This window comes from Pteronotus mesoamericanus, unplaced genomic scaffold (assembly GCF_021234165.1).
Source record: "Pteronotus mesoamericanus isolate MK-2021 breed Mesoamerican mustached bat unplaced genomic scaffold, CSHL_Meso_final contig_20, whole genome shotgun sequence".
Lineage (NCBI taxonomy): Eukaryota > Metazoa > Chordata > Mammalia > Chiroptera > Mormoopidae > Pteronotus > Pteronotus mesoamericanus.
Genome location: NW_026555085.1, coordinates 86,381,095 through 86,403,083, shown reverse-complemented (window position 1 = coordinate 86,403,083; position 21,989 = coordinate 86,381,095). Strand labels below are relative to the sequence as shown.

Sequence of the window (21,989 nt, the reverse complement as noted above, 5' to 3'; positions counted from 1 at the left end):
GCTGAAGAAGACAAAAGGAAGAACAATGAGATGGGGGGAGAAAGAATCCGAGACTTACCATCACGTAATCATGAACAGATGAGTTTTTTAAATGTAGCATAAACTCCAACTGGGAACAGAAATGAAACTGCCAACAGAGATTAAGGCCTAAGGGGGAGAAGGGAAGGCACAAGGAGGCTAAACCTGTAACCAGAGAGACACAGAAAAGCCTGGACAAGAACCTGCATGTCATGGGTCCATTTTCTCTATCTATTGATTTTATTCTTTGCTTGGTAGGAAATATGATCAGAGTTATTCCCATCTAAAACTCATGGAAGGGGCTCATGCACAGAAACAAGAGAATTGGTTTCCCTGAAAAAGAGAGGAATGAGGTCCTAAAAGAACACCAAAGCCAAAAAAAATTTCATTAAAATAAGAAAGACAGACAAAACTAAGTTTCTCTGCTTTGTGCTGGAATTACAGCAACTACATGTATCAGATGATGGGTGTTTCATAGTAGTTAGAAATTCTGCTGGATTGTTTTGCTTCTTTAAAAAATTAATTAATGTGGGGAAATGGTTGGTTTATTCTTTCATAAAGCCAGTGTTTTTAATTCTTTGGAATATTTTCTAAATATTTAAAATTCTTTTAAACATTTAGACTATGGGGGGAAAGTAGTAAGAGTAGATTCTTGGGGACTACTGTTATATTGAAAATCTAGCATGAGCCTGACACTGTACCACATACTTTCACAAATTGCTCAACCAATCCCCACTTACTTTGTAAAGTAGCTGTCATCCCTTTTTATAGGAAAAGAAAATTATATCTGAGGCTGAGAGAAGTTAAGTGGCTTGGTCAGGGGTGGGGAGTAACTAGCCAATGGGCAATATGAGATTCCAGCCTGTATCATCTGACTTCAAGTTCAATGCTTTCTTTTAAAAATGTCTTTTGGGTTTCTGTTTTCTTTTAAGGCAAAGAAGCCAACTTGCTAATGCAAAATCTGAACAAGTTGCAAACACCTGAAGAAAAGCTTGATTTTTTATTCAAGAAGTATGCTGAATTGGTAAGATTTTTGATTCCCTCTTTTTGTCAGAAAGGTTCAGGCTCTGGTTAGACCTGAGAGAGGAGGCTCTTAGTTTTGGGGGTACATCATTATAGACCATGACTGGTTAGTTCAGACAAGCCAAGGCTAGAATTCATAAAAGCAGAATATTTTTAAAGGAAAACGGAACAGAAAAACTAAATAATAGCAGAAGGGAGAAAGATGATAGTGTTGGCATCTACTCTACCTTCGCATACGTGTATAATTTGGGGGATGTGAGAGAGAATTATAGATAATTGAAAATTCTGGATATTTTAAAGTTCTTTTTGGCTTTGCAATAGAACAGAAACACACTCAACATAAATTTTCACTCCATGCGGTGCCCAGGTTTTTGGAGGGGGTCCTCTCAGGAAGGCAGAGGGTGGAGTTCATCTCACCTCCTCAGTTTGTGACACATTCTCATTTGGTCTTGATGACTTTTAGTTAGATGGTTAATTATTCATTCATTTATTCTTCTTAATATATACTTCTTCCTCTCCCCTACATGGTGAAGAGTTTGGTGTGGACTATTTCATGCCCAGTTCTGGGTCCTCCCCAGTCAGTCTTCCCTCTCAAAAAGCCAGGGCTACTAAGAGGAAGGGAAGCCACTCCCGGGCATCAGAGAACCCATGACGTGCATTGTTTTCCACCAATGGGCAAGCTGGGAAAAAAAGGAGCATTCAGTGAAGCCAGCATGTCTGGTTTCAATGAACCCTTGCAAACACTTGCTAAAAGAGTGACATCAGAGGTCTGTGTAGTACCCTGGGGTGTATGAAACCCACAGCTGAGAGGTGGCATCCTTTCAAGTGAAGTGAGGTAATGTGTCTCTCTATAATTCCTGTTTCTTTTCTTTAAAAAAATTAACGTACTTCTCTTAGAGAAGCAGTGACAGAATGTAACTTATGCCCACACACAGCTGATCAATTCCTCCAGGCAAGAGGTTGCCTCGTTCCCATGGGCAGATTTACCTGGAGGCCAAAGGTGCTGAAGAAGAGTCAGGGTCTCCCACTTGCATGGGCACCTCTGAAACCCTGGACATCCTTCTCTTTTCTTAATTGGGTTGTTTTTCATTTTTTGGTTTTAAAAAAAAAGTCTCCAAAACTGAATAAGCTTCAGGCCCACAAACCCTCGGGTCCCTGATTCCATCTTATCCCTACTGATGGAGTAAAATTTAATGAGTGACCTGTTTTCTTCCACTCTAACTTCAGTGTTATAATCTGTTTGTTTTCCCTTTTCTTTCATTTATCTTGATGCATCATGTCATACTAAATTGTCAATGCAGTAGACCCACGGAAATTCTGGAACCCCCAGTGACCATCTGATTGCCTAACTCTGCCAACAATACTTTTTAATTATTTTTAATTATATTAACCACATCATGATGATGGAAGAAAAATGCTGAATACACAATGCACGTAAAAATTTCTCTAATCCCATAACCTAACACACAAACTTTAATGTATCCATCTTCCTTTCCTCTATATGCAGAGATACCATTTAGTATAATTACCATCATGAGGTACATACACAGTTGACCCTAGAACAACACAGGGTTTAGGGCACAGTCCCCCTGCACAGTTAGAAATCTGAATATAATTTTTACTCTCCAAAGACTTAATTGCCAATAGCCTACTGTGGACTGGAAGCCTTACCAATAACCAACAGTCAATTAACACATATTTTGATATATAAAATATATATATATAATATACTGTATTCTTACAATAATATAAGCTAGAGAAAAGAAAATGTCATTAAAAATCATAAGGGTATGAAAATACATTTATAGTATGTTACATATTTATTGAAAAAAATCCACATATAAGTAAAACCACACAATTCAAATCTATGTTGTTCAAGCATCAGCTGTAGTTTGGAATCTGGTATTTTGGCTCATATCACAGATATTTTCCCATACAGTTTGTAAGTCTTCATAATATTTTGTAAAAGTATTGTCATTTTCCATTAAGTGGCCATGTCCACTGATTCTCTAATTTGGGAACACTTAAGATTCCTTCTCATGTTGGCTGCAGTGAACATCATCAGGCATTTTATTTGTTTCTGCTCTCTCTTTTTTATGATATTAGGGAAAGTTCCAGAATTGGGATTACTAGACCAAACATTATGAATGCCTTTTTTTTATGGCCATATTGCTTTCCAAAAGAATGATAGAAATTAATAAAGCAAGTATCAGTGTCAAGTACATTGCAACTTATTAAATTTGGCTATTAACCATCTATGAGCAATTTCAATGCCATAAAATAAGTTAGGTGTCAAAAATAATATTTTCAAAATCAGATGGCTCCCATTCTCATCTGTTCATCCTGTTCTTTTGAATGTTTTTCAAATCATTTCCCCTCTGCCCCTTCAATGTACCAATTCATACTAAGGCCACTCATGTTTAATTTCTAGCACCATGCTCCATACTTGGCTGGGAAGCATTCAAGACTCACTCAGGAAGCCATTTATGGTGCTGCAGCCCCACAGCAATCCATTGAAGAAGAATCACATCTCCACTCTGCTCTTCCTGGTCTCGGGGAACTCCCTGCACCTAACTCACTCACCTATCCAAGCAGTCTTCCCTACAAATTTATTTTTCCAGGGATCCTACTGAATTGAAGCCTTACTTACTAAACTTTGGCATGCGTATCATTCCTAATAACAAACTTCAAAGCCAAAATATCACTCTATTTTTTAAAAAATAAGAGAAAATTGCAAAAAAAAAAAAACCAAACCAAACCATTACATGTCCTTTTCAGAAAGAAAATGTTATGAGAAATTTCAGTCTTTTACTTGGAGACTAAAACCTATTTCCTTGCTCACTGATTTGAATATTAATATAGAAACTGTCTGAAATATGTGTTAGCATAGAATAAATCATCAAATTCGAAGCTGTGAAACAAACTGCCACTCCAGCTCACTCATCCTTACAGATCCAGAATTTTGCAATATTATATACTATAGTATTCATTAATAAATAAGGATAAGTTCATTAATAAATAAGAACTTCTCATGACTAAATTAAGAAATGAGCTAGGAGAAATGCTTTTTGCAAATATCCTCAATTTTAATGTCGTTACAACAAAATCACTAATACTTTTCTAATTTAGTTCTTGGCACTAACATTGCTTTTTTTAACTTAACAGTACAAAGAGAGAACAAGAGAATTTGTGGACAAAAATCCTATATGCCTGTTACAATTGTACAGAACTGTGTCTAAGTGCATTATTAAATCACAAAGCCAGCATCTGTCTGCATATTGACTCAAATGCAATATGTTTGTTTTCATTCATTAAGAAACCCCATATGCATTCACATAAGTCTGAAGTAATTATACAAGATTAGCCACGCTCTAAAATAAGAAGTTATCAGAGAGTTGAAGGTTTTTATTTAGAGCAACGCAAGACAGACCTAGCTAAATCTCAGATGTGTATGATCTTGTGTAAACTACAACATTAAATGGTTGATGAGCAAGCACAGATTCCCTGTCTTCCAACTTATGATATGTGTACTGTATCCTCCTCCTGACACTCAGATAAATCACACAGGGCACTGTTCCTTGAAAAGTGGCAGTTTTGCCTACCATGGGACAACAGGCAATATCTGTCTGGAGATATTTGGGATGTCACAAATGAGAGGCAGGGAGGCGCTACCGACGTCTAGTGGGTAGGGGTTAGGGCTGCTGATAAACAGTCCTCAATGCACGGGGCAACCCCCGCAACAAAAAACTATCTGTCCCGAATGTCAAGAGTCCTAAGGCTGAGAAACCCTGAAATACAGTTTGATCTTCAAAAAGTAAAGTCTAAGCCATAAAGGCAATAACTATAATAACAACAAATAAATTTCAAGAAAGGATGATAGGTCATTTCTAGTCTATAAACATAAGCATGAGATGTTTCACCCCTATCCAATAAACATGGTACAAAATGAAAGGACCTCACTTTCCCATGCCCAGGAGATGAGCATGAAAAATATATAATAAAATATCATTGATTTTCCAATTGAACATCAAGAAGGACATCAATTTTAATCACTATTTACAGTAATATGGGCCTAGTTTTTCCCAATGCTAATTCTCACTAATAACTAAATACTGCCCATAAATATGAAGACAGAACATCAGGTATGAATAGCCACAGCTTGACGTGGCAAGGGTTCACCACGGACATTTCATCACAGCAGGGGTAAAATAATTCGTGAACTGAAGAAAGTGTGAGGGTCCTGTTCTTCAGAAAGAACGGATGCCTCTTCGCGGGGCGGGGGGGCGGGGAGGGTTGGGCAGCGGCTGAGACACACATCAGGACTCCTGTCGCCCTGCGGACCCGTTTGCCTCCAGCGCTGCGAAGCATCAGGAATAACAACGGTCCTGACCCATGGAGGGGCTTCCCAGGGCTTTTTTCCTGGCTAGCCCACAAGGTCATTGTTATGACAAGTACCTACCTTGCTTAAGCACCAGTCAGGCAATAGGACTGAGCTCAGCAGGGGAAGTGGCTCTGGACAAAGGGTTCTCACTTCCATGCGGTCCCAGTGACTGTCAGTCTGAGATCCACATTCCTAGTGTGTCTGTCTCTGGTGGCTTCTGAAGGTTGATCCCCAAGCTGCCCCAACCTGTCTAGAATTTCATTAAAATGTTGCCAAATTACACACACACACACACACACACACACAAATTCCCAGTTAACTTTTCATTTCAGGTAAACTTTATTTAGTAAAAGTATGTCTCATGCACTACTTTGGGTACACCTTTACTGAAAAATTATTCCTTATTTCTTTGGAATTCAAATTTAACCAGTTCTGTGTTTTTCTCTGGCTACCCTACCCCAGAACTTTAGCATCCTGAGATGGGAAGTTCAGAGGTACCCTGGTTCCATGTTCCATGCCGTCTCTGATACTTAGTTATTTGCTGCTGGAGGAGGGTGAGAAGTAGCCCCACTAATTGCGCAGCAGAAACAACCATCAGGACTTATTCACCACAAGTAGGAAGGGCATGTGGGTGGGCAAAGAGCAGGGCATGTTACACATACTAGTCATTCATGCTGTTAAGTTGTGCAGTGGCTATTTCTGAAACTTCGGTGACAAACTGTCAATGCTAAGGTAGTTGAGGGGTATCTTCTCTTCTCCCCCTTTCTCACAACCCACAGACTTCATCTTCTATTTACCAGGAGTGTGCTTTTCTCTTTCCTACTTTTAAAAATAGTTGCTATAAGCTTATTTTGAGAAAGAATATTGAAAACTAGAGGTAAACCAAGTAGACACATTGTTGACCACTGGCCCAGTGCAAGACACTAATAATACGACTTCTGGAAGTTTACAGAGTTTGAGTAATGCCTTTCTGATACTGACTGGCATCATTAGAGAGACTCAAGAAAGATAAAGCTAATTTCTAGACCATGAAAAAGAAGATAAAAGAATAAAAATTAAAATAATAATAATAATGAAAAACCTGTAAATGTTATGCTATGAAAACCGTATCTACAAGTACTACAAAGGTAACACTGGTTAGGTTCATTTGATTCCAGAGGGACACTAATAATAGCAAAGAAAATACTTCCAAACAGCCAGAGTGATCTTTAGGCATTTCCCTTTTTGCTTCTTTTTTGTCGACTCAAAAGAGATTTCTGCCTTTTCTTTCACGTTTGCATGTTCCTGTCTAGCTGGATGAACATCGCACTGAGCAAAAGACATTAAAGCTCCTACAAAAGAAACAGAGTCAAATCCAAAAAGAAAAGGACCAGTTACAAAGTGAACACAGCAGAGCCATCCTCGCTCGAAGCAAACTGGAGAGTCTGTGTCGGGAGCTGCAGAGACACAACAAGACACTGAAGGTATGTGTCACCAAGGCCTGCATAACACAACTTGCACGCTCCATAGACGCGGGCCTCTGCCATTCGTGCAAAGAGCATGAGTTTCAGAATCAGGGGGCCTTGGGCTCAAATAGTAGCCCTGCCACTGGCTCATTCGTGACCTTCAATAAATTATTTTACCTCCTCAAGCCCGTTTCCTCATCCCAAAAAATGGTGATCATACCAATTTCACTGTGCGGTTGGAGAAAAATTAAATGCAGCACATACATACAGTGCCTATGTCGTATTTGACACAGAACAGGCCCTAGTAAAATGTGTGCCGTTCCCCTTACCTTTTGCTTATGTTGAGCTTGTTGAGTTTTGTTTATTAAGGTTGGCCTTCCTTCTACTCTTTAAAATACACACCTGTAAAAATGTAACTTTTTTTATATGATAATGAAATCTGCATGACATGAATAAATTGACACAAAGCTAATTGACTCGGTAAAGCAAAATTGAGAGCCAAAATGTCAATAGTCATCTGAAAACAGAAGCTGCTTGAGAAAACACTGAAGTTCTTCAGACTTAATTATTCAATCTAAAAATAATAGACTGACCACTTCACTCAGTCTGCATGGGTTTCATTAATTACAATGTAAGCCTCTAGTAGTGTGCTTAATTTGATTACACACAGACACTAGCGCCATTCAGTGAGGCAAGATCCAGGGCTCTCCAAGATAATACTGCTTGCGTCCACAACCCCCTTTCCAGCTGAAGATCCTAAAGCTTTTGACAAACAAGAATTAATTAGACACCAGTATTCCTAGGAGAGAGTTTTATTGCATGTGTTTAAAAGGAAATACTTAAAGAAACAGAAAGATTAAAATCATTGCTGAGTTTGTACAATTAAGTTAGGAAAAAAATAGAAGAGGATAATGTCTCCTCGTATTAGAAAATTGCTTTCTAATATCTTGGAAATGGGAGGCCAGTGTGATGAAGTTCAACTCTAAATCTCAAATTATGAGTCGTAGGAGATGGGATTCTGGAATCTCTTCAATCACTGCTCTCAGGACAATCAAAACCCAGGTTAGGTGGGAGCCTGGTAAGGGAAGTATCATTCTCAACTCAATATATGAGTTCAAGTAATAGCACTCTGTGTTTACATAAATCTCCTGGCTTTCAGTAGCTGTATAATAAGGAGATAAATTAAATCTGATATAGTGGGAAGATTTATCAACAAAGAGGTTTAAAGAGTGGGATAATGTGCCATGGTCCGTTTGGGTGGTAATCAAAGACAGAATGATGGAAATGGCGAAGAACCCTGTGGGTATATGCCCACACACGCTCAATAATGGCTTCCAGTTATGGACAATGAAATTTAGGACCATTACACCAGGACTTGTGCTAAATGCATTCCATATGGTATTTATTTAATCTTCACAACAACCTTATAACTGTTAACATCTCCATTTTATTGAAGAAACTGAGACTCGGCAATCCAAATTAGTTGTCCGAGGTCACGCATATTTTAAGTGACAAAATCAGGATTAAAATAAAAAATATTTCTTAATTTCTGATTTTTTATTTGATCCATGGATTATTTAGAAGTGTTCGTTTGTATAGCCCACCATTTACTGTCTGTCTTGATGAACGTACCATATGCACCTGGAGTCAGTTCAGCTCTTAGGTGCATGTTGCATAAGTAACAATTAGCTCTAGATGATTTATATACTTACTGAAGTTTTGTCTAGTTGTTCTATCAGTTTTTGAGGGATGGATGTAAAAAATCTCCTAATATAGTTGTGGGATTGTCAGCTTCTTTTAATTATGTCCATTTCTGCTTTATGTATTCTGAAGTACTAATATAATGTATATACATAGTTATGATTATGCCTCCTTGATAACTTGACTGTTTTATCACTATGAAGTGTCCTTCAGTAATAAGCTTTATCCTGATGTTTGCATTATATGATATCAATATAGCCACTCAAGTGTTCTTATTCTTATTGTTTACATGATACATCTCTTTCCATCCACTTATGCTCAACCTGGATCATTAGATTTAAAGTGCATCTTTTATACATAGTTTATAGTTGGACTTTGTTTTTTTAATTCTTATATCTGCCATTTAATTAGCATACTAATCCATTAACATGTAATGTCATTATTGGAATGGTTACATAGATATACATGTATCATTTTATTACTTATTCATTATTTGTCACCTGTTTTCTGCTGGGGGTTTTTTTCCTGCTTTCCTTAGGATTATTTGAATATTTTTCATTCCTTTGTAATTTGTCTCTTGGATTTTTAATTATACCTCTTTGCATTTTTAGTTGTTTCTCTATGATTACAATACACATTCATAACTTTTCACAGTCTACCTAGAGTTAAACTATATTGTTTCATATAATATGTAGAAACAGTACAACTAAATAGACCCATTTACTGCCCCTACCTTTAAGCTATAATTGTTATAAGTATTACATTTACATATATTTATAAAGCCCAGGAGGCAATTTTATATTTTTACTTTGAACATTACATATATTCATGTGCCTATATGTATATACATATACATGTATATGTATATACACGTACATATATTTCTTTAAAAATTAAAGGCAAACTGTCTTTTTTATTGACCCAGATAATTACCTTTCTGGTGCTTTTTACTCCTTCTGAAACAACATTTGTATCTGGTATCATTCCCCTAAGCCTAAAAAATTTTCTTTAGTATTTTTTCCATTATCATTTATCCCTTTAGCATTTCCTATAGTACAGGTCTGCTAGTAATTGGTTCTCTTGTTTTTTTAATCTTTAAAAATGTCTTTATTTTGCTTTTATTATTGAAGGCTATATTCATTAGATACAGAATTCTGGGTTGACAAGGATTTTTTTCTTTTCTGTCTTTATCTCAGCCTTTTATAGATTCTGTATTCTGGCCTCCATAACTTAATAATGGAAGTCAACAATAATTTGAATTTTTGTTTCCCTATGTGTAATCATTTACCTCTGGATACTTTTAAGGTTTTTCTATTAATCTTTTAGGATGCTGAATGGCTGATGCTTAGCTGTGGTTTGCTTCATGTTTAGCCTGCTTCAGGTTTTCTGAGGCTCTTGTACCTTTAAATTATGTCATTCACCAAATTTGGGGGAGTTTCAGCCATTATTTTTTAAAATCATTTTTGTCCCATTGTCTCTCCTTTCCTTCTAAGATTCTCATTCCCTTTGTGTTAGATCTTTTAATATTGTCTCACAGATCCGCAAGTCTCTCTTTATGTTTTTCAAAAATCCTTTTTCTTTTTTATATTCAGGTTAAATCATTTATATTATCTATCTTCATATTCACTCTTTCCTCTCTAATGTCTATTCTGCTCTAAGTCCACCCAGTGATATTTAAATTCCATATTTTGTAACTTTTTACTTTAGACTTTCCATATGCTTCTTTCTTATAATTTTTCTTTCCTGAGATTCCCTATTTTTTCATTCATTGAAATAATATTTTCTTTTATATCAATGAGCATAGTTTAATACTTGTTTTAAAATCCTAGTCTAAATATTCCACATCTGGGTTATTTTGGAATAAGCATCCTCTGATTATTTTTTCTTTTTAGAATGGGTCACATTTACTGGCTCTTCTAAGTTACTGCTAATTATGTCCTGGATGTTGTGGCTGTTACGTTGTAGAGAATATAGTTTCTAGTATGCTCCTTGAAAACTGTTGAATATTTTTTTAAGCAGGCAATTAACTTGGTTAGAGTCAAACTACAAATTCTTACTCTTGGACAGCAACCCAAATCTTAGTTCCTTTCTTTTTTCCTTAATAAACTGCTTTGAATCTACCATGCATATTTGTGATATAGGGTCAGTCAAAAATTTGGGCAGAGTTCATTCAAAGAATTTATGCCTTTCTCACTCTGTCTGTCTCCTCCCTGGAAATCTCCCCCACCTTCCAGTAGCTGTAGTTACCCAAAACTCTGTAGTCTTAATCTTCAGACCGGAAAAACCCACTCCATGCAGCTGCCAATTGCAGTCTTTCCTCAAGCTAAAAGCAATAAAAATAGTAAACTTATAATGTGTAATTCCCTTTTTAGAGGTATGAACTTCCCTCCAGAATCTGCCTGATTTTATTTACTCTCCAGTGTCATTAGGTAATTGTTTCTTATACTTTGTCCAGAGTGTATAGCTGTTATCTGCGGAAGGGTGAGTGTGGTATAAGCTTCCTTGGCCAGACTAGTGAAATAGTCGAAGTACAGCTAAATTGAAAATCCATGGGCTAGGAGCTTGGGAAGATACAGAAGGAGAACACATAATAGGCTCTTTCCACTACCATAAAATTTAGCTTTTACTATTCCTCATTAAAATTGATTCTTCAGTAAATCAAAAAAAATTCCACAAAATCTCACCATTTAAAATAATTTAGAAAAAGATCAGTTAAAGTCTGAGATATGGATTCATTTCAACAAAATACTGCATATATTCAAAGCAATAAATCTGAGCCCCCAATTATACTAGAAAAGAACCGCCCTGTACGGAATAGATGAGTGTCTCAGGCAACATGATTTTAGTAGAGGAATAAGTATGATTTATTATCACAGGATTTCACAGAATCTTAATGTGGAAAGCATTATAGGAATCATCTAGTTCAAGCTATTCATATGCCTATATATAGATTAATAATTCATTGATTCATTAAAAAAACATTTACTGAACACCTATAGATCACATGCCAGGCATAGCACCTGTTCTAAGATGGAAAATGATGCTTACAAAGTTTATTTTCTTAAGTATTCAAACTTTGTTCTTCAATCTTCTTTGCATTAACTCTCACTTTGAATAATATGCTTGATAAAGAAAATTTTATCTCAGACACCATTTAAATGATTACTTTTGTTTTTTACAAATTGAATCAAATTTTATAAGAATGTGCTAGATTTATTTTTCTCTCACTGAGAAACAATTCAGCCACTGTAAAAAGCAGTATAGAGAGACCTCAAAAAATTAAAAGTAGAAGTTTCATTTGACCCAGCAATCTCACTTCTGGGAATATATCCAAAGAAATCCAAAACACTAATTTGAAAGAACATAAGCATCCCTATGTTCATTGCAGCATTATTTACAGTTGCCAAGATATGGAAGCAGCCCAAGTATCCATCAGTAGATGAATGGATAAAACAACTCTGGAGCATTTACACAATGGAATAACAGCCATAAAAAAGAAGACAATTTTACCCTGCGAGATAGTATGGGTGGACCTGGAGAACATTATGCTAAATGAAATGTCAGTCATAGAAAGACAATTATCATTGGATTTCACTTATATGTGGAATCTAATGAACAAGTTGAACTAACATGCACAATAGAGACAGACTCATAGAAAGAGAGCAGGCTGATTGCTCTGGGGCAGTGGGGATGGGGAGTGGTAGTTAGGGAGTGGAGGGAACAAGCAAAAAGGAAAAAAGACTCATGTACATGGACAGCAGTGTGGTGATTGTGGGGGTGGGGATGTAAGGGGAATAAATGGTAATGGAAAAAAATATAATGAAAAAACTTTAAAAAAAAAAGAAAGAAAAAAGTTCAATGTAAAATACAAGGTGCCCTTTTGTGGGCCAGCAATGTGTGCTATGATGATTTGACGTGTGCCCAATGCCTTCATGACATTTATACCTTCTTCCTGTGTCCAGTTGCCAGTGAAAAACTCAAGAGTTACTGAATAAGCACAAGATACTTCTTCCATTGACTTACTCATTCATGGATGGAATTGTTATGAATGCAAATGTCATTCAGACCATGGTCTGTAGTGCTATGACCAGGAACTTGTTGACTTCTAAGCTCATCAGGAGCAATGAGGAAACAATCAGTACCATCTGTATGTTTGATTGTTCTTAACAAATGGCCATAATCATTTTTAATGAAAGAATATATAATAAGTATTAGCATACAAAGTTCAGAGAGATAAGACCTCAGATAGTGAATTCCTTTAGATTAGGAAGGACAACTATCTTCTACAATATCCCTAAGATAGTGTCAAGAAATTTTTATACCATGAATAAATTTTAATTCTGGTATCAGGAGTCATATTACAGTTAGAAACTATGTTAATACTGTAGAAGAAAGAGAACACCTAATGATAAATTAAAATATTTCCAGAGCTTATATTCTCAATATCAGTTTTATTTTGATCACATCATTCTACTATCATAATAAAGATTTACACAATTACTTCTGTTTAAATCATCATTTCTTTTTCTTAAATCTTGCTACCTAATTTGATAGCAGTAGGGAACTAAATGCAGTATAATTTTACTTGCCAACAATGAAGCAAGCTTTCATAATAACAATTAATCAGAACTGAAAGGAACCCTAAAAATGTCTGTATCACTTGTCAGCAGTGTCTCTATCTTTGGTATGATAGAGGAAGATTAAACCCTTTTATTCTAAAAGAATGAGAGGAATAATCACAAAGCAAACAATTCTCAATATAGATATGGGAGAAATGCGGGTGCATTGTTAGTAGTTAGCAATGAAAGGAAAGTTGTGATTTAGGAGAAAAAAAGAACAGAAATCACATAAAAGCTAATTTCCAATTCTTAAATGTTAACAAAGTGGAAGTGGGGAAATTAGATGTTTCATTTTAGAGTTAAAGATTTGAAACTTAATATTGCTTTCAAATTCAAAATTTACATTGAATGTTTCAATTACCCTACATGACACGTGGGATGATTATTCTTCAGAAATAAAATATCCAGCATATTTCCTAAGATTTCCTTTCCATTTTTGATTGCTGTAATTGATCTCTAGCTATCTTAGTTTCCTTTTCAAGCTTTTTGATGAAAGTTTTTTCTTACCAAGGAAAAGTTTATATTATAACCACTTATATTTACAAAACTTGGGTAACACAATGATATGGTTCACGTCCCATCATTTTTATAGGGGAACATAAGGGCTATTCTTCTTTCTGTACCAACCAAAGGAACGCATGATCTGTCTCATCTTTCAGTAAAACCGAGTAGCCTTTTTTCCCAGGCTACAGCCAAAGCATCAAAACCAGGTGACTGCATGTTTGTTAGGAATCGCAGCAGTTTATTCACTCCACAGGAGACCCATCATCGTTAAAGAAGCCTATTCATCACCAGCGATCAAAGTTTAGACTCACTGCACCTGCTCTGAGTGACTGTCTATTCAAAACTGAAACCTTTGCTCATACGTTTATTTGGGGGCTGAGCAACATAGCTCCAGAGAATGGAGAAAAACCATCCTGCTTGCCCATGCACACGAATCCCCTTTCATGGACCTAAGCCTGAGTTCTATAAACCCAGGGTGCACATAAGCCAGTATAACAAAAAAAAAATCGCTTTTTATTCACAGGAGGAAACCCTTCAGCGGGCACGGGAGGAAGAAGAGAAAAGAAAGGAGATCACAAATCATTTCCAGAGTACCCTGACAGATATCCAGGGTCAGATTGAGCAGCAGAGTGAGCGAAATATGAAGCTATGTCAGGAGAACACAGAGCTTGCAGAGAAACTGAAAAGCATCATTGATCAGTATGAGCTCAGAGAGGAGGTAAGAGCCACATCAAACAACTTAAGAAGCACTGGATATGGATCCTGATCTGGGTTGTGAAGGTGGGGAACGTGGTTAATAAGAAAGTTATGGCAAGCCTTCTCAATTGATTAATATTTAGGATTGGGTTTCTTCCACTAGCCAAATAAAAACAGATGGGATTGCAAAATACCTGGCTGAAAGTCATATGGAATGTCTTCAAAACTGAAATCACTGCAAAGCAAAGGCAATAAATAGAAAGCGGTAGGCTGTGAGTACAGTAATCCTCAGCCTTTTTTAATGCTCTCTACAGAGCCAAGAAACATCACACACACCCTCTTAAGAATCAATATATCATTAAGGATCTGTATTCTACATACCCCACAAGCCAATACTAGTATCAATAATGTAATAATTATAGTTATCATGGTATTATTTATTGAGAGTTTAGTCTGGGCCATGTGCTAAAAACTATACATGTCATTTAATTCTCTCAACAATCTTATGCACTAGATAATGACATATTATCCATATTTTATAGATGGAAACCTGGGACTATGAGATTAAATCACCCATGGTTCAAAATCCAAAAGAGTTTTGCTTTCAATAGTTTACGTTAAGGGGACTATCAGGGTTCTTTCATTATTCCAAAGTTATATTTTAATATTTGACATGTTTTTAAGACTCCAGAAGGCCCTTCAGGATTTTGACATTTCATATTTCTTTCCTCATCCCTCCCAAATTTCAAATTTGTTTTAAAATGTAATATAACTTAGTCAAAGTGGCCCTCTTGGCAACATGCTAAGAAAACAACTGAGCCAATGGCACATGGTTGTACCACTTAGGTAAATCAAGAAACTCTTCATCATAAGCCCAAATGCTGTGTGAACACTTCAGCTTATCAGGAAGATCAACCCTGCTCCAGAGCAGAGGTTTAGACGGAAGCAAGAGGAAAGGTGCTAAAAAGAAAATAGCCATACTCTTCAGAAAGATCTCAGGTGGGAATGGCTTGGTAGACTAGTTGTATATTCCTGGGTCTGGTGCTAGGTAAGACCCAAGGGTAGAATTCCACATTTCCTCTTGCCGATGGGACTTCCTAATGACCAAGAAGCTCCCCACACTGGAATAGAGTTGGAAGCTACTCTTTACCAAGCTAGCAGAGAGGTCAAAAGGTGTAGAGTCACACAGGAGCACATGTTCTTATCAACTCATCTGTGACCCTTGGCCTTGACTTGCCCACTAGAGTCGGACTCAGGGGGCTCCTGCCTTTGTCCCTGATCCGGGGCCACGGGCTGGTCCCCCGGGGCTTCCTCACAGCCCTCAAAGCAAGAATGTGGAGGATGTGAAGGAGAATTCACCATGATAAATTGTATTAATGTTGTGCTTAAAGGTGGTTTTATAGCCATAGAGCCAAAATACTGAATGATAGTGCTGTTAATATATACATCCCTCTCTATGCTATCTAGCATGATAAATAGATTATCTAATAGTCACCAAGTTTAGAAAAATAAGGCTGGGGCCTTTGGAGTTACAATTGCTGAACTCTGGCAAAATTCAGGGAACTTCACCAATTTATGGCTTTTCTACAAAGCCATAAGTGGACGCCAATTCCTTTATTCCCCTCTTCTTTAAAATCTTAAAACATGGAGAATGTGTGTTAAATTAATATTACTTTTTTATTTTACATTTTTCAGCACCAATGACAAATCAAGCTTAATATATGCACTTTGTTTTTTCCTTAGCATCTGGACAAAATATTCAAGCACAGAGAACTGCAGCAGAAGCTGGTGGATGCGAAACTCGAGCAGGCGCAAGAAATGATGAAGGAGGCAGAGGAGCGACATAAACGCGAAAAGGAATATGTACTTATCGTCTGAGTCAGTGTGCTTGTCTGGTCTGCCTCGGGGTCAGAGAGCCTATGAGGAAGTTGTTTTTGAGAATGGTCGCAGAGCCCCAGACTGATGGAAAAAGGGCCTGAGCTCCGCTGGAGACTAAATTGGCCAGCCCAGTAGGAGGCACTGTACCTAAGCTACTTTCTACATAAAATAATCGTGCGTCCATTCAACAGATCTTTTCCCAGTGCCAGTCATAGGCTAAGCTCCATCCTGGGTGCTGGGGTATAGTGGTGAACAAGATGGAGAAGGTCATGACCCATCACGGACACTGGAAGCTAACTGGAAGGAGATAAGCAATTAACAAGCAAGCAAACAAGGAAGGGTAATTTCAGATAATAGTAAGTGCTACAAGGGAAAGGCGCAGGAACTGAGAAGGGCAGAAGGAAGGGACCTACTTTAGACCGGGTGACCAGAGATGGCTTGAGCTGAGCCCTACCCGATGAGAAGGATGTCTGCAGCAGCAATGTCTGTAGCAGCGACAAAAGACCTGATGCTGGAACCAGCTTGACATCCTCTAGAAATAAGAAAAGGTTAAGGTCCAAGAACATGTTGACCCAGTGGGAGAAAGTTTCAAAATGAAGTTGGAGAGGGAAACAGGGGCCAAGTTGTACAGCTTTGTAGGCTTGGAAAGTAGTTTGGATTTTATTCTAAAAATAATGGGAAAGGACCAGGTAGATTTTGCAAAGAAAGGGACATGATCTGCTTGGCATCTGTAAAATATGAATTTGGCTCCTGGGTGGAAAATGAACCAAAGAGGAACCACAACGCGAGAAGACAGTTAGGAGACCACTGCAGCAGTCTGGACGAGCTACGGTGGCGGCGTGGATTAGGGAGGTGGCAGTGGTGAAGGAGAGCTAGACATGGATAAAAGTTACGTTTTCAGTGTAAAACCACAGGCAACGCAATGAACTGAAGATGGTCACAATGAGAAAAGAGTGGAGTCAGGATGACTCCTGAGTTTCTGGTTTAAGAAACTGAGTAGTGGCTTTTAGTGGTATCTCATTCACCTCAAATACTCCTAGACAGCTGTAGGGCCATTCCACAGATGAGAGACTCAAAGAGGGTGTGCAACTTGTTTAATTAATGTCACACACTGCTAATTGATTGAGAGGTATAGTACACCAAAGTGTATATGTCCCCAAGTCCAAGCTCTGTGATAGCACATTATACTCAGAGGCAAAAGTTAAAGTTTGTGTCCATGGCTGGTGAGAGAGAGAGATTTGAGACACAGTCAATGCGCCAATCACTGGAATCTGACCATTTAACAATTGATCACAAGCTTCACCCCTACTGGAAATCAGGTCAGAATCACTTCCATTTGTTAGAATAGTAATGTAGATATAACTTTGGTTTTCAATTGTTAAAAGGATGAATTTTGGAGAACATAACCTAGTGGACACTGAATAATTTCAAATCAGAAGTCCATGTGCTGTTAATAAAAAGATGAATTTATTAATCCATCTACAGCCTAGCTCTCAGAGTAAGAACTAAAACATTTAATTATTATTCATACCAGAAAACAGATACTCCACTGTTGTCATAATTACCCTATTAGGTAAAATTGCTTCCTATAGAATCAGTACCTTCGATATATAACATATGAGACATAACAAAGGAACATCTGGGCAAAGGTTCAAGTGAGGGAGACAAAGGGGCAGACGTGGGGTGATCCAGTCTTAGCAAGAAACCACCACGCTGTCTATTCTCCTACCCTGGTTTAGTAAATCATAGCAGGTTGTGGGTCAAAGAATAGTAGCCCCCCCCTCAGTCCTTCAAAGCTGGCCGGCCACCTACCCTGTTTCTAGCTCTGGTGCTTTTCTCTGCGAGTGATGAAATGAAGTCAGAGCTGGGAAGCTCCTTCATTCCAAGTAGAACAGGCAGCCGTCTGCCTCCTCTCCATCAGGGACCACCCAGCACAACAGGACTGCTCAACCCGCTTAGGGAGGCAGGGGCCATGCACATGGCCACCACGCCATTCAGATGGCCAAAGGGGACACTGCAGGTCTTCCACCTCCCAGCTGCCCCAGAGCACTCAAAGTATTTCACTTCTGTAACAATTCACCTTCACCGCATGCCGGGAGGCACAGAGGAACAAATGGAGAAGTTGGGCCATGGGAAAAAAGACAAACTTGGGTAGGAAAAAAATGTCTTCAGGTTCTTAAAAATAATGATTTTGTTGAGCTTTCTGTTGTCATTCTGATTACAAAAGGAATACATGGACCCCGTGGATACTTTTTTGCAATAGAGACAAAGGCAAAGAAAAAACTTAAGTCAACCTATTTTCAAATATATTGATAGAATCTTCAAATATTTCAATAGGATCTTCTTAACTGACAGCCACTTCACTGACTAACCAGACTAATCCGTGACATTCACCATTCTCTCTGTGAACGCACTGCTGACATGAGCATGCTGAACCCTGTGGCAGGCCAGTGAGCTGCTCTGCGCACTCTACACATGGTTTCCCCAGTTAAGTAAGATGGGGCTGACCAAGAATCAGCCCCCTGCTCTCAAACCTTTTCTTTCCAGTTATCCTTGTGTGTGTGTTATGTAAATCAACAGGAGCATACATTTACTAAAAAGAAGTATGGAAAGAAAGTGGTTTCTATGAAAATTATGCTTAAGGCTTTGAAAGATGGGATATAAGCAAAGTGCAAGAAAAGATTGTCGAACTAGATATTAGCAGCTAATAAAAGACTGGGAGAAAGCTGTAAAACTCTACAGAAGTAAACAATCAAGCTGTTTCACAATTATCTTTTGGTCTTCAGGTTCTAACACTTCTGTTTAATAAAGAAAAAAATCTAAATCTTATATGGCATATTATGGATATCGTTTTTATAAAAAAGGCAGAACAAATTCTGCTGTATTACATCATGAAGGTCCACATCCAAAACAAACACCAGAGCCCTCCATCAAAATGGATAAATAAATGAGCATATGCCTTAGGTTAAAATAACATTTGTGTCATTTTTATGCCTAAAACAACCTTTTCAATGTAATCCCTCAGCTCTGAGTTCTGATCCTGTTTCTTAGGAGAGCCTTGATTGTATTTGAAAGGCTACCTTATGGAAGAGGTACCTTATTCTGTAAAATTAGACTGGATTTATTTTGTAAACCTTATACAGGATTTGGGACAATAGGTCAAATGTCTAACACAGTTTTTCTCAAAATGTAATCCATGGACCACTAATAGCCAAACCATCCTGGGTATTTGCTGTAAGTATGGATTGCAATCACACACCCTAAACTTCCCAACTCATGTTCTCTGGGAGGAATCAGCATTTGCACACACTCCGTTACAGATTCTGATGCATGCTATGGTGCAGAACACCGGTTAGGGGACTAATTTTGGGTTTACTCTAAAGGAACATTTGCTCACAACAGTGCCCCAGGTGAGGAGGTTCTTAAGATGATCAAGCAGAGACTGAATGATGGTTGGGCGGGATTGCTAGAGAAGGTTCTAGAATTTGGTGGGAGTTAGAATTTTTGTGTGATTCATGCTTGTCTTGAAAATGATTTCCCCTTTTCCCCCCAAGAAAACCACTAATTTTTAGTTGAGAATCCAGCTATTGAGACTAGTTGTTTTCTTAGGTTTTTTAGTCTTCACAAAGTTCCTCAACAATTACTTGAGTAGGCTAATTAGCAAGTTACTATGTTTTATACACAAATTAAAACCAAATGGTAATTTAAAAGACAATTTGACAGCCTTTCCCTGCATTCTCTCTTCTCATAGTTGCTGAACCAGGCAGCAGAGTGGAAACTTCAGGCCAAAATGCTGAAGGAGCAAGAGACAGTCCTGCAGGCTCAGGTGAAGTGGGGGGACAATGCATGGGGTGTGCTCTCCTTCTGTCCCCAGTAAAGAGGCTGTGGCCTACAGGTGGCCTGCAGAAGGCCTGCATGTGGCAGGGGGAGCTGGGGACAGAAATTGCCAATGAAGTATAACTTCCTACACATTATTAAGTAAAAATAAAATCACGATGTTATATCTAAGAAAAATAAGTGGCTCTGCACCAACAACATCCAGTCGAAAGGTCTGCTGACATGCAAATAAGGGCACCAACATGGTCTATGAGAATAAGCCAGTACCCAGGTTCCCACCCATCTGTTCATATGTTCTCTCTCGCTCTTCTCCCATTACCCTATTAAGGTAAGGTTTGACTGTAAACTGTTCAGCTGTACCATCTCTAATTGTCAACACTGAAAATGTCCTTGCCTATTTGGTATTATTTATAATAAAAGGAAATTATAAAAATAGAGTCAGCGCCCAAGTTCCTGTGTTCTCAGAGGCTCGCTCTCTCAGTGGCGAATAACTAAATGGCAGACAAGTGAGGAAGGATTTTCATTTATGATGTCCTGGGTGTGTTTTGAGTGGATTATGGAACTTCATCTTTCAGACTCAAAAATAAAGCCTCATGCAACGTCTGACCCTGGGGGAAAGCCAGGCCTATCTCTCTTTCCTGGGCCCTCAGGGAGCCACCCCTGCCGGCAAACCATCCCTGTCAGGTTCCAGGAGAGCCATCCTGGCGTGGCCTACAGAGGGGCTCTGGCCCCCCTTCCCCTGGCAGGGGGGCCAGAGCCCCACCTGCACTGAGCAGCCCCCTAGAACAAATCCACTGAAGGTGAGGAGATCAGAGGCCTTCCGAGCTGGACAGCATTAATTTAAGAGCTGAGAAATTCACTTGTAAATGTTTATGTGCTGACTGCTGAATACTTGTTTATAGCAAAAGAAAAGAAAATGAGAAAAACCAAGAAAGTTAAAATCACAAATGATACCGCCCCATCGACAAAATCACAGACAACAATTTGGGTGTCTAACCTTCCTAAACCATACTTTTCCCATGTATATACTGAATGCAACAATGAACTGTTTTCCCCTGGTAATATATCAAAATACTTTTAAAATACTAATTACATAGACATTGGAGCCATAAAGTTTTTGACTGTTAATAGAATGGAGGGACCAAGGGTTCAAAGACTAAACTCAAGATCATCCTTCAGGCAGTCACAGAGCCTACCACATCATTGTGTGGGGTAGGTGGCAGCCAGAGGTGGCAGAGACAGGCAGGGGAAGGACATGTGACCTCACCGACTTAGGGCAAGTCTGAAGAATCAAGCCAGGGCTTCTGGCTCTCTGTCTGCCCCATTCACAACTCAGAGCCCAGACGGGTACAATAGACAATACTTGAAGCTACACATTGTTCACATCGTGTTATAAGCAATCTCTACTCCTCTTTGCTAAATGAAGATAATGAACTTGAGAAGAATATTTTAATATCATCAGACTCCAGACTAGAGAGTGCTTCATTCAGTTGGCATGAGAATCTAGGCCTTTAATGACCTATAAAATAAAAACATAAAATTGGGCTCTAATTTTCCACCAATAGCTCCTCAGACTTGGAAAAGCTTCTACCAGGGGTTCTAGACTTGCCAATGTTTCTCACTCATCCCTCAATACTGGACTGAGTCCCGGGACCAGGAGCAGAGTCCTGGCTCTTCTGCTGAAAAGTTGTGTGACCCTGTGCCTTGCGTCTAAGCCTCCCTGAACCTAAATATCCTTGTCTGTAAACAAAGGATGATGTAATGCATTCAATGATCCCAAGCTGGAGCCCTCTGACCTCTGGGAGGCCCATTACTTTTCAGTATCTCCAAAACATAACGGCACATAGGGCAGCTGCTGCTATGTAAAAAATGTAGCCGTTTTTGACA

The 21,989-nt window shown here is 38.3% G+C and overlaps 1 protein-coding gene across 1 annotated transcript in view; it reads left to right on the top strand.

Moving 5' to 3' along the window:
- TXLNB (taxilin beta) overlaps positions 1-21,989 on the top strand; it is a 42,569-nt gene that overhangs the window by 10,594 nt on the left and 9,986 nt on the right. The window contains exons 3-7 of the mRNA XM_054570041.1: positions 951-1,042; positions 6,715-6,885; positions 14,215-14,409; positions 16,131-16,250; positions 20,017-20,091. Of these exons, the coding sequence (XP_054426016.1) occupies positions 951-1,042; positions 6,715-6,885; positions 14,215-14,409; positions 16,131-16,250; positions 20,017-20,091 (653 nt within the window). The remainder of the gene's footprint in view (positions 1-950; positions 1,043-6,714; positions 6,886-14,214; positions 14,410-16,130; positions 16,251-20,016; positions 20,092-21,989) is intronic.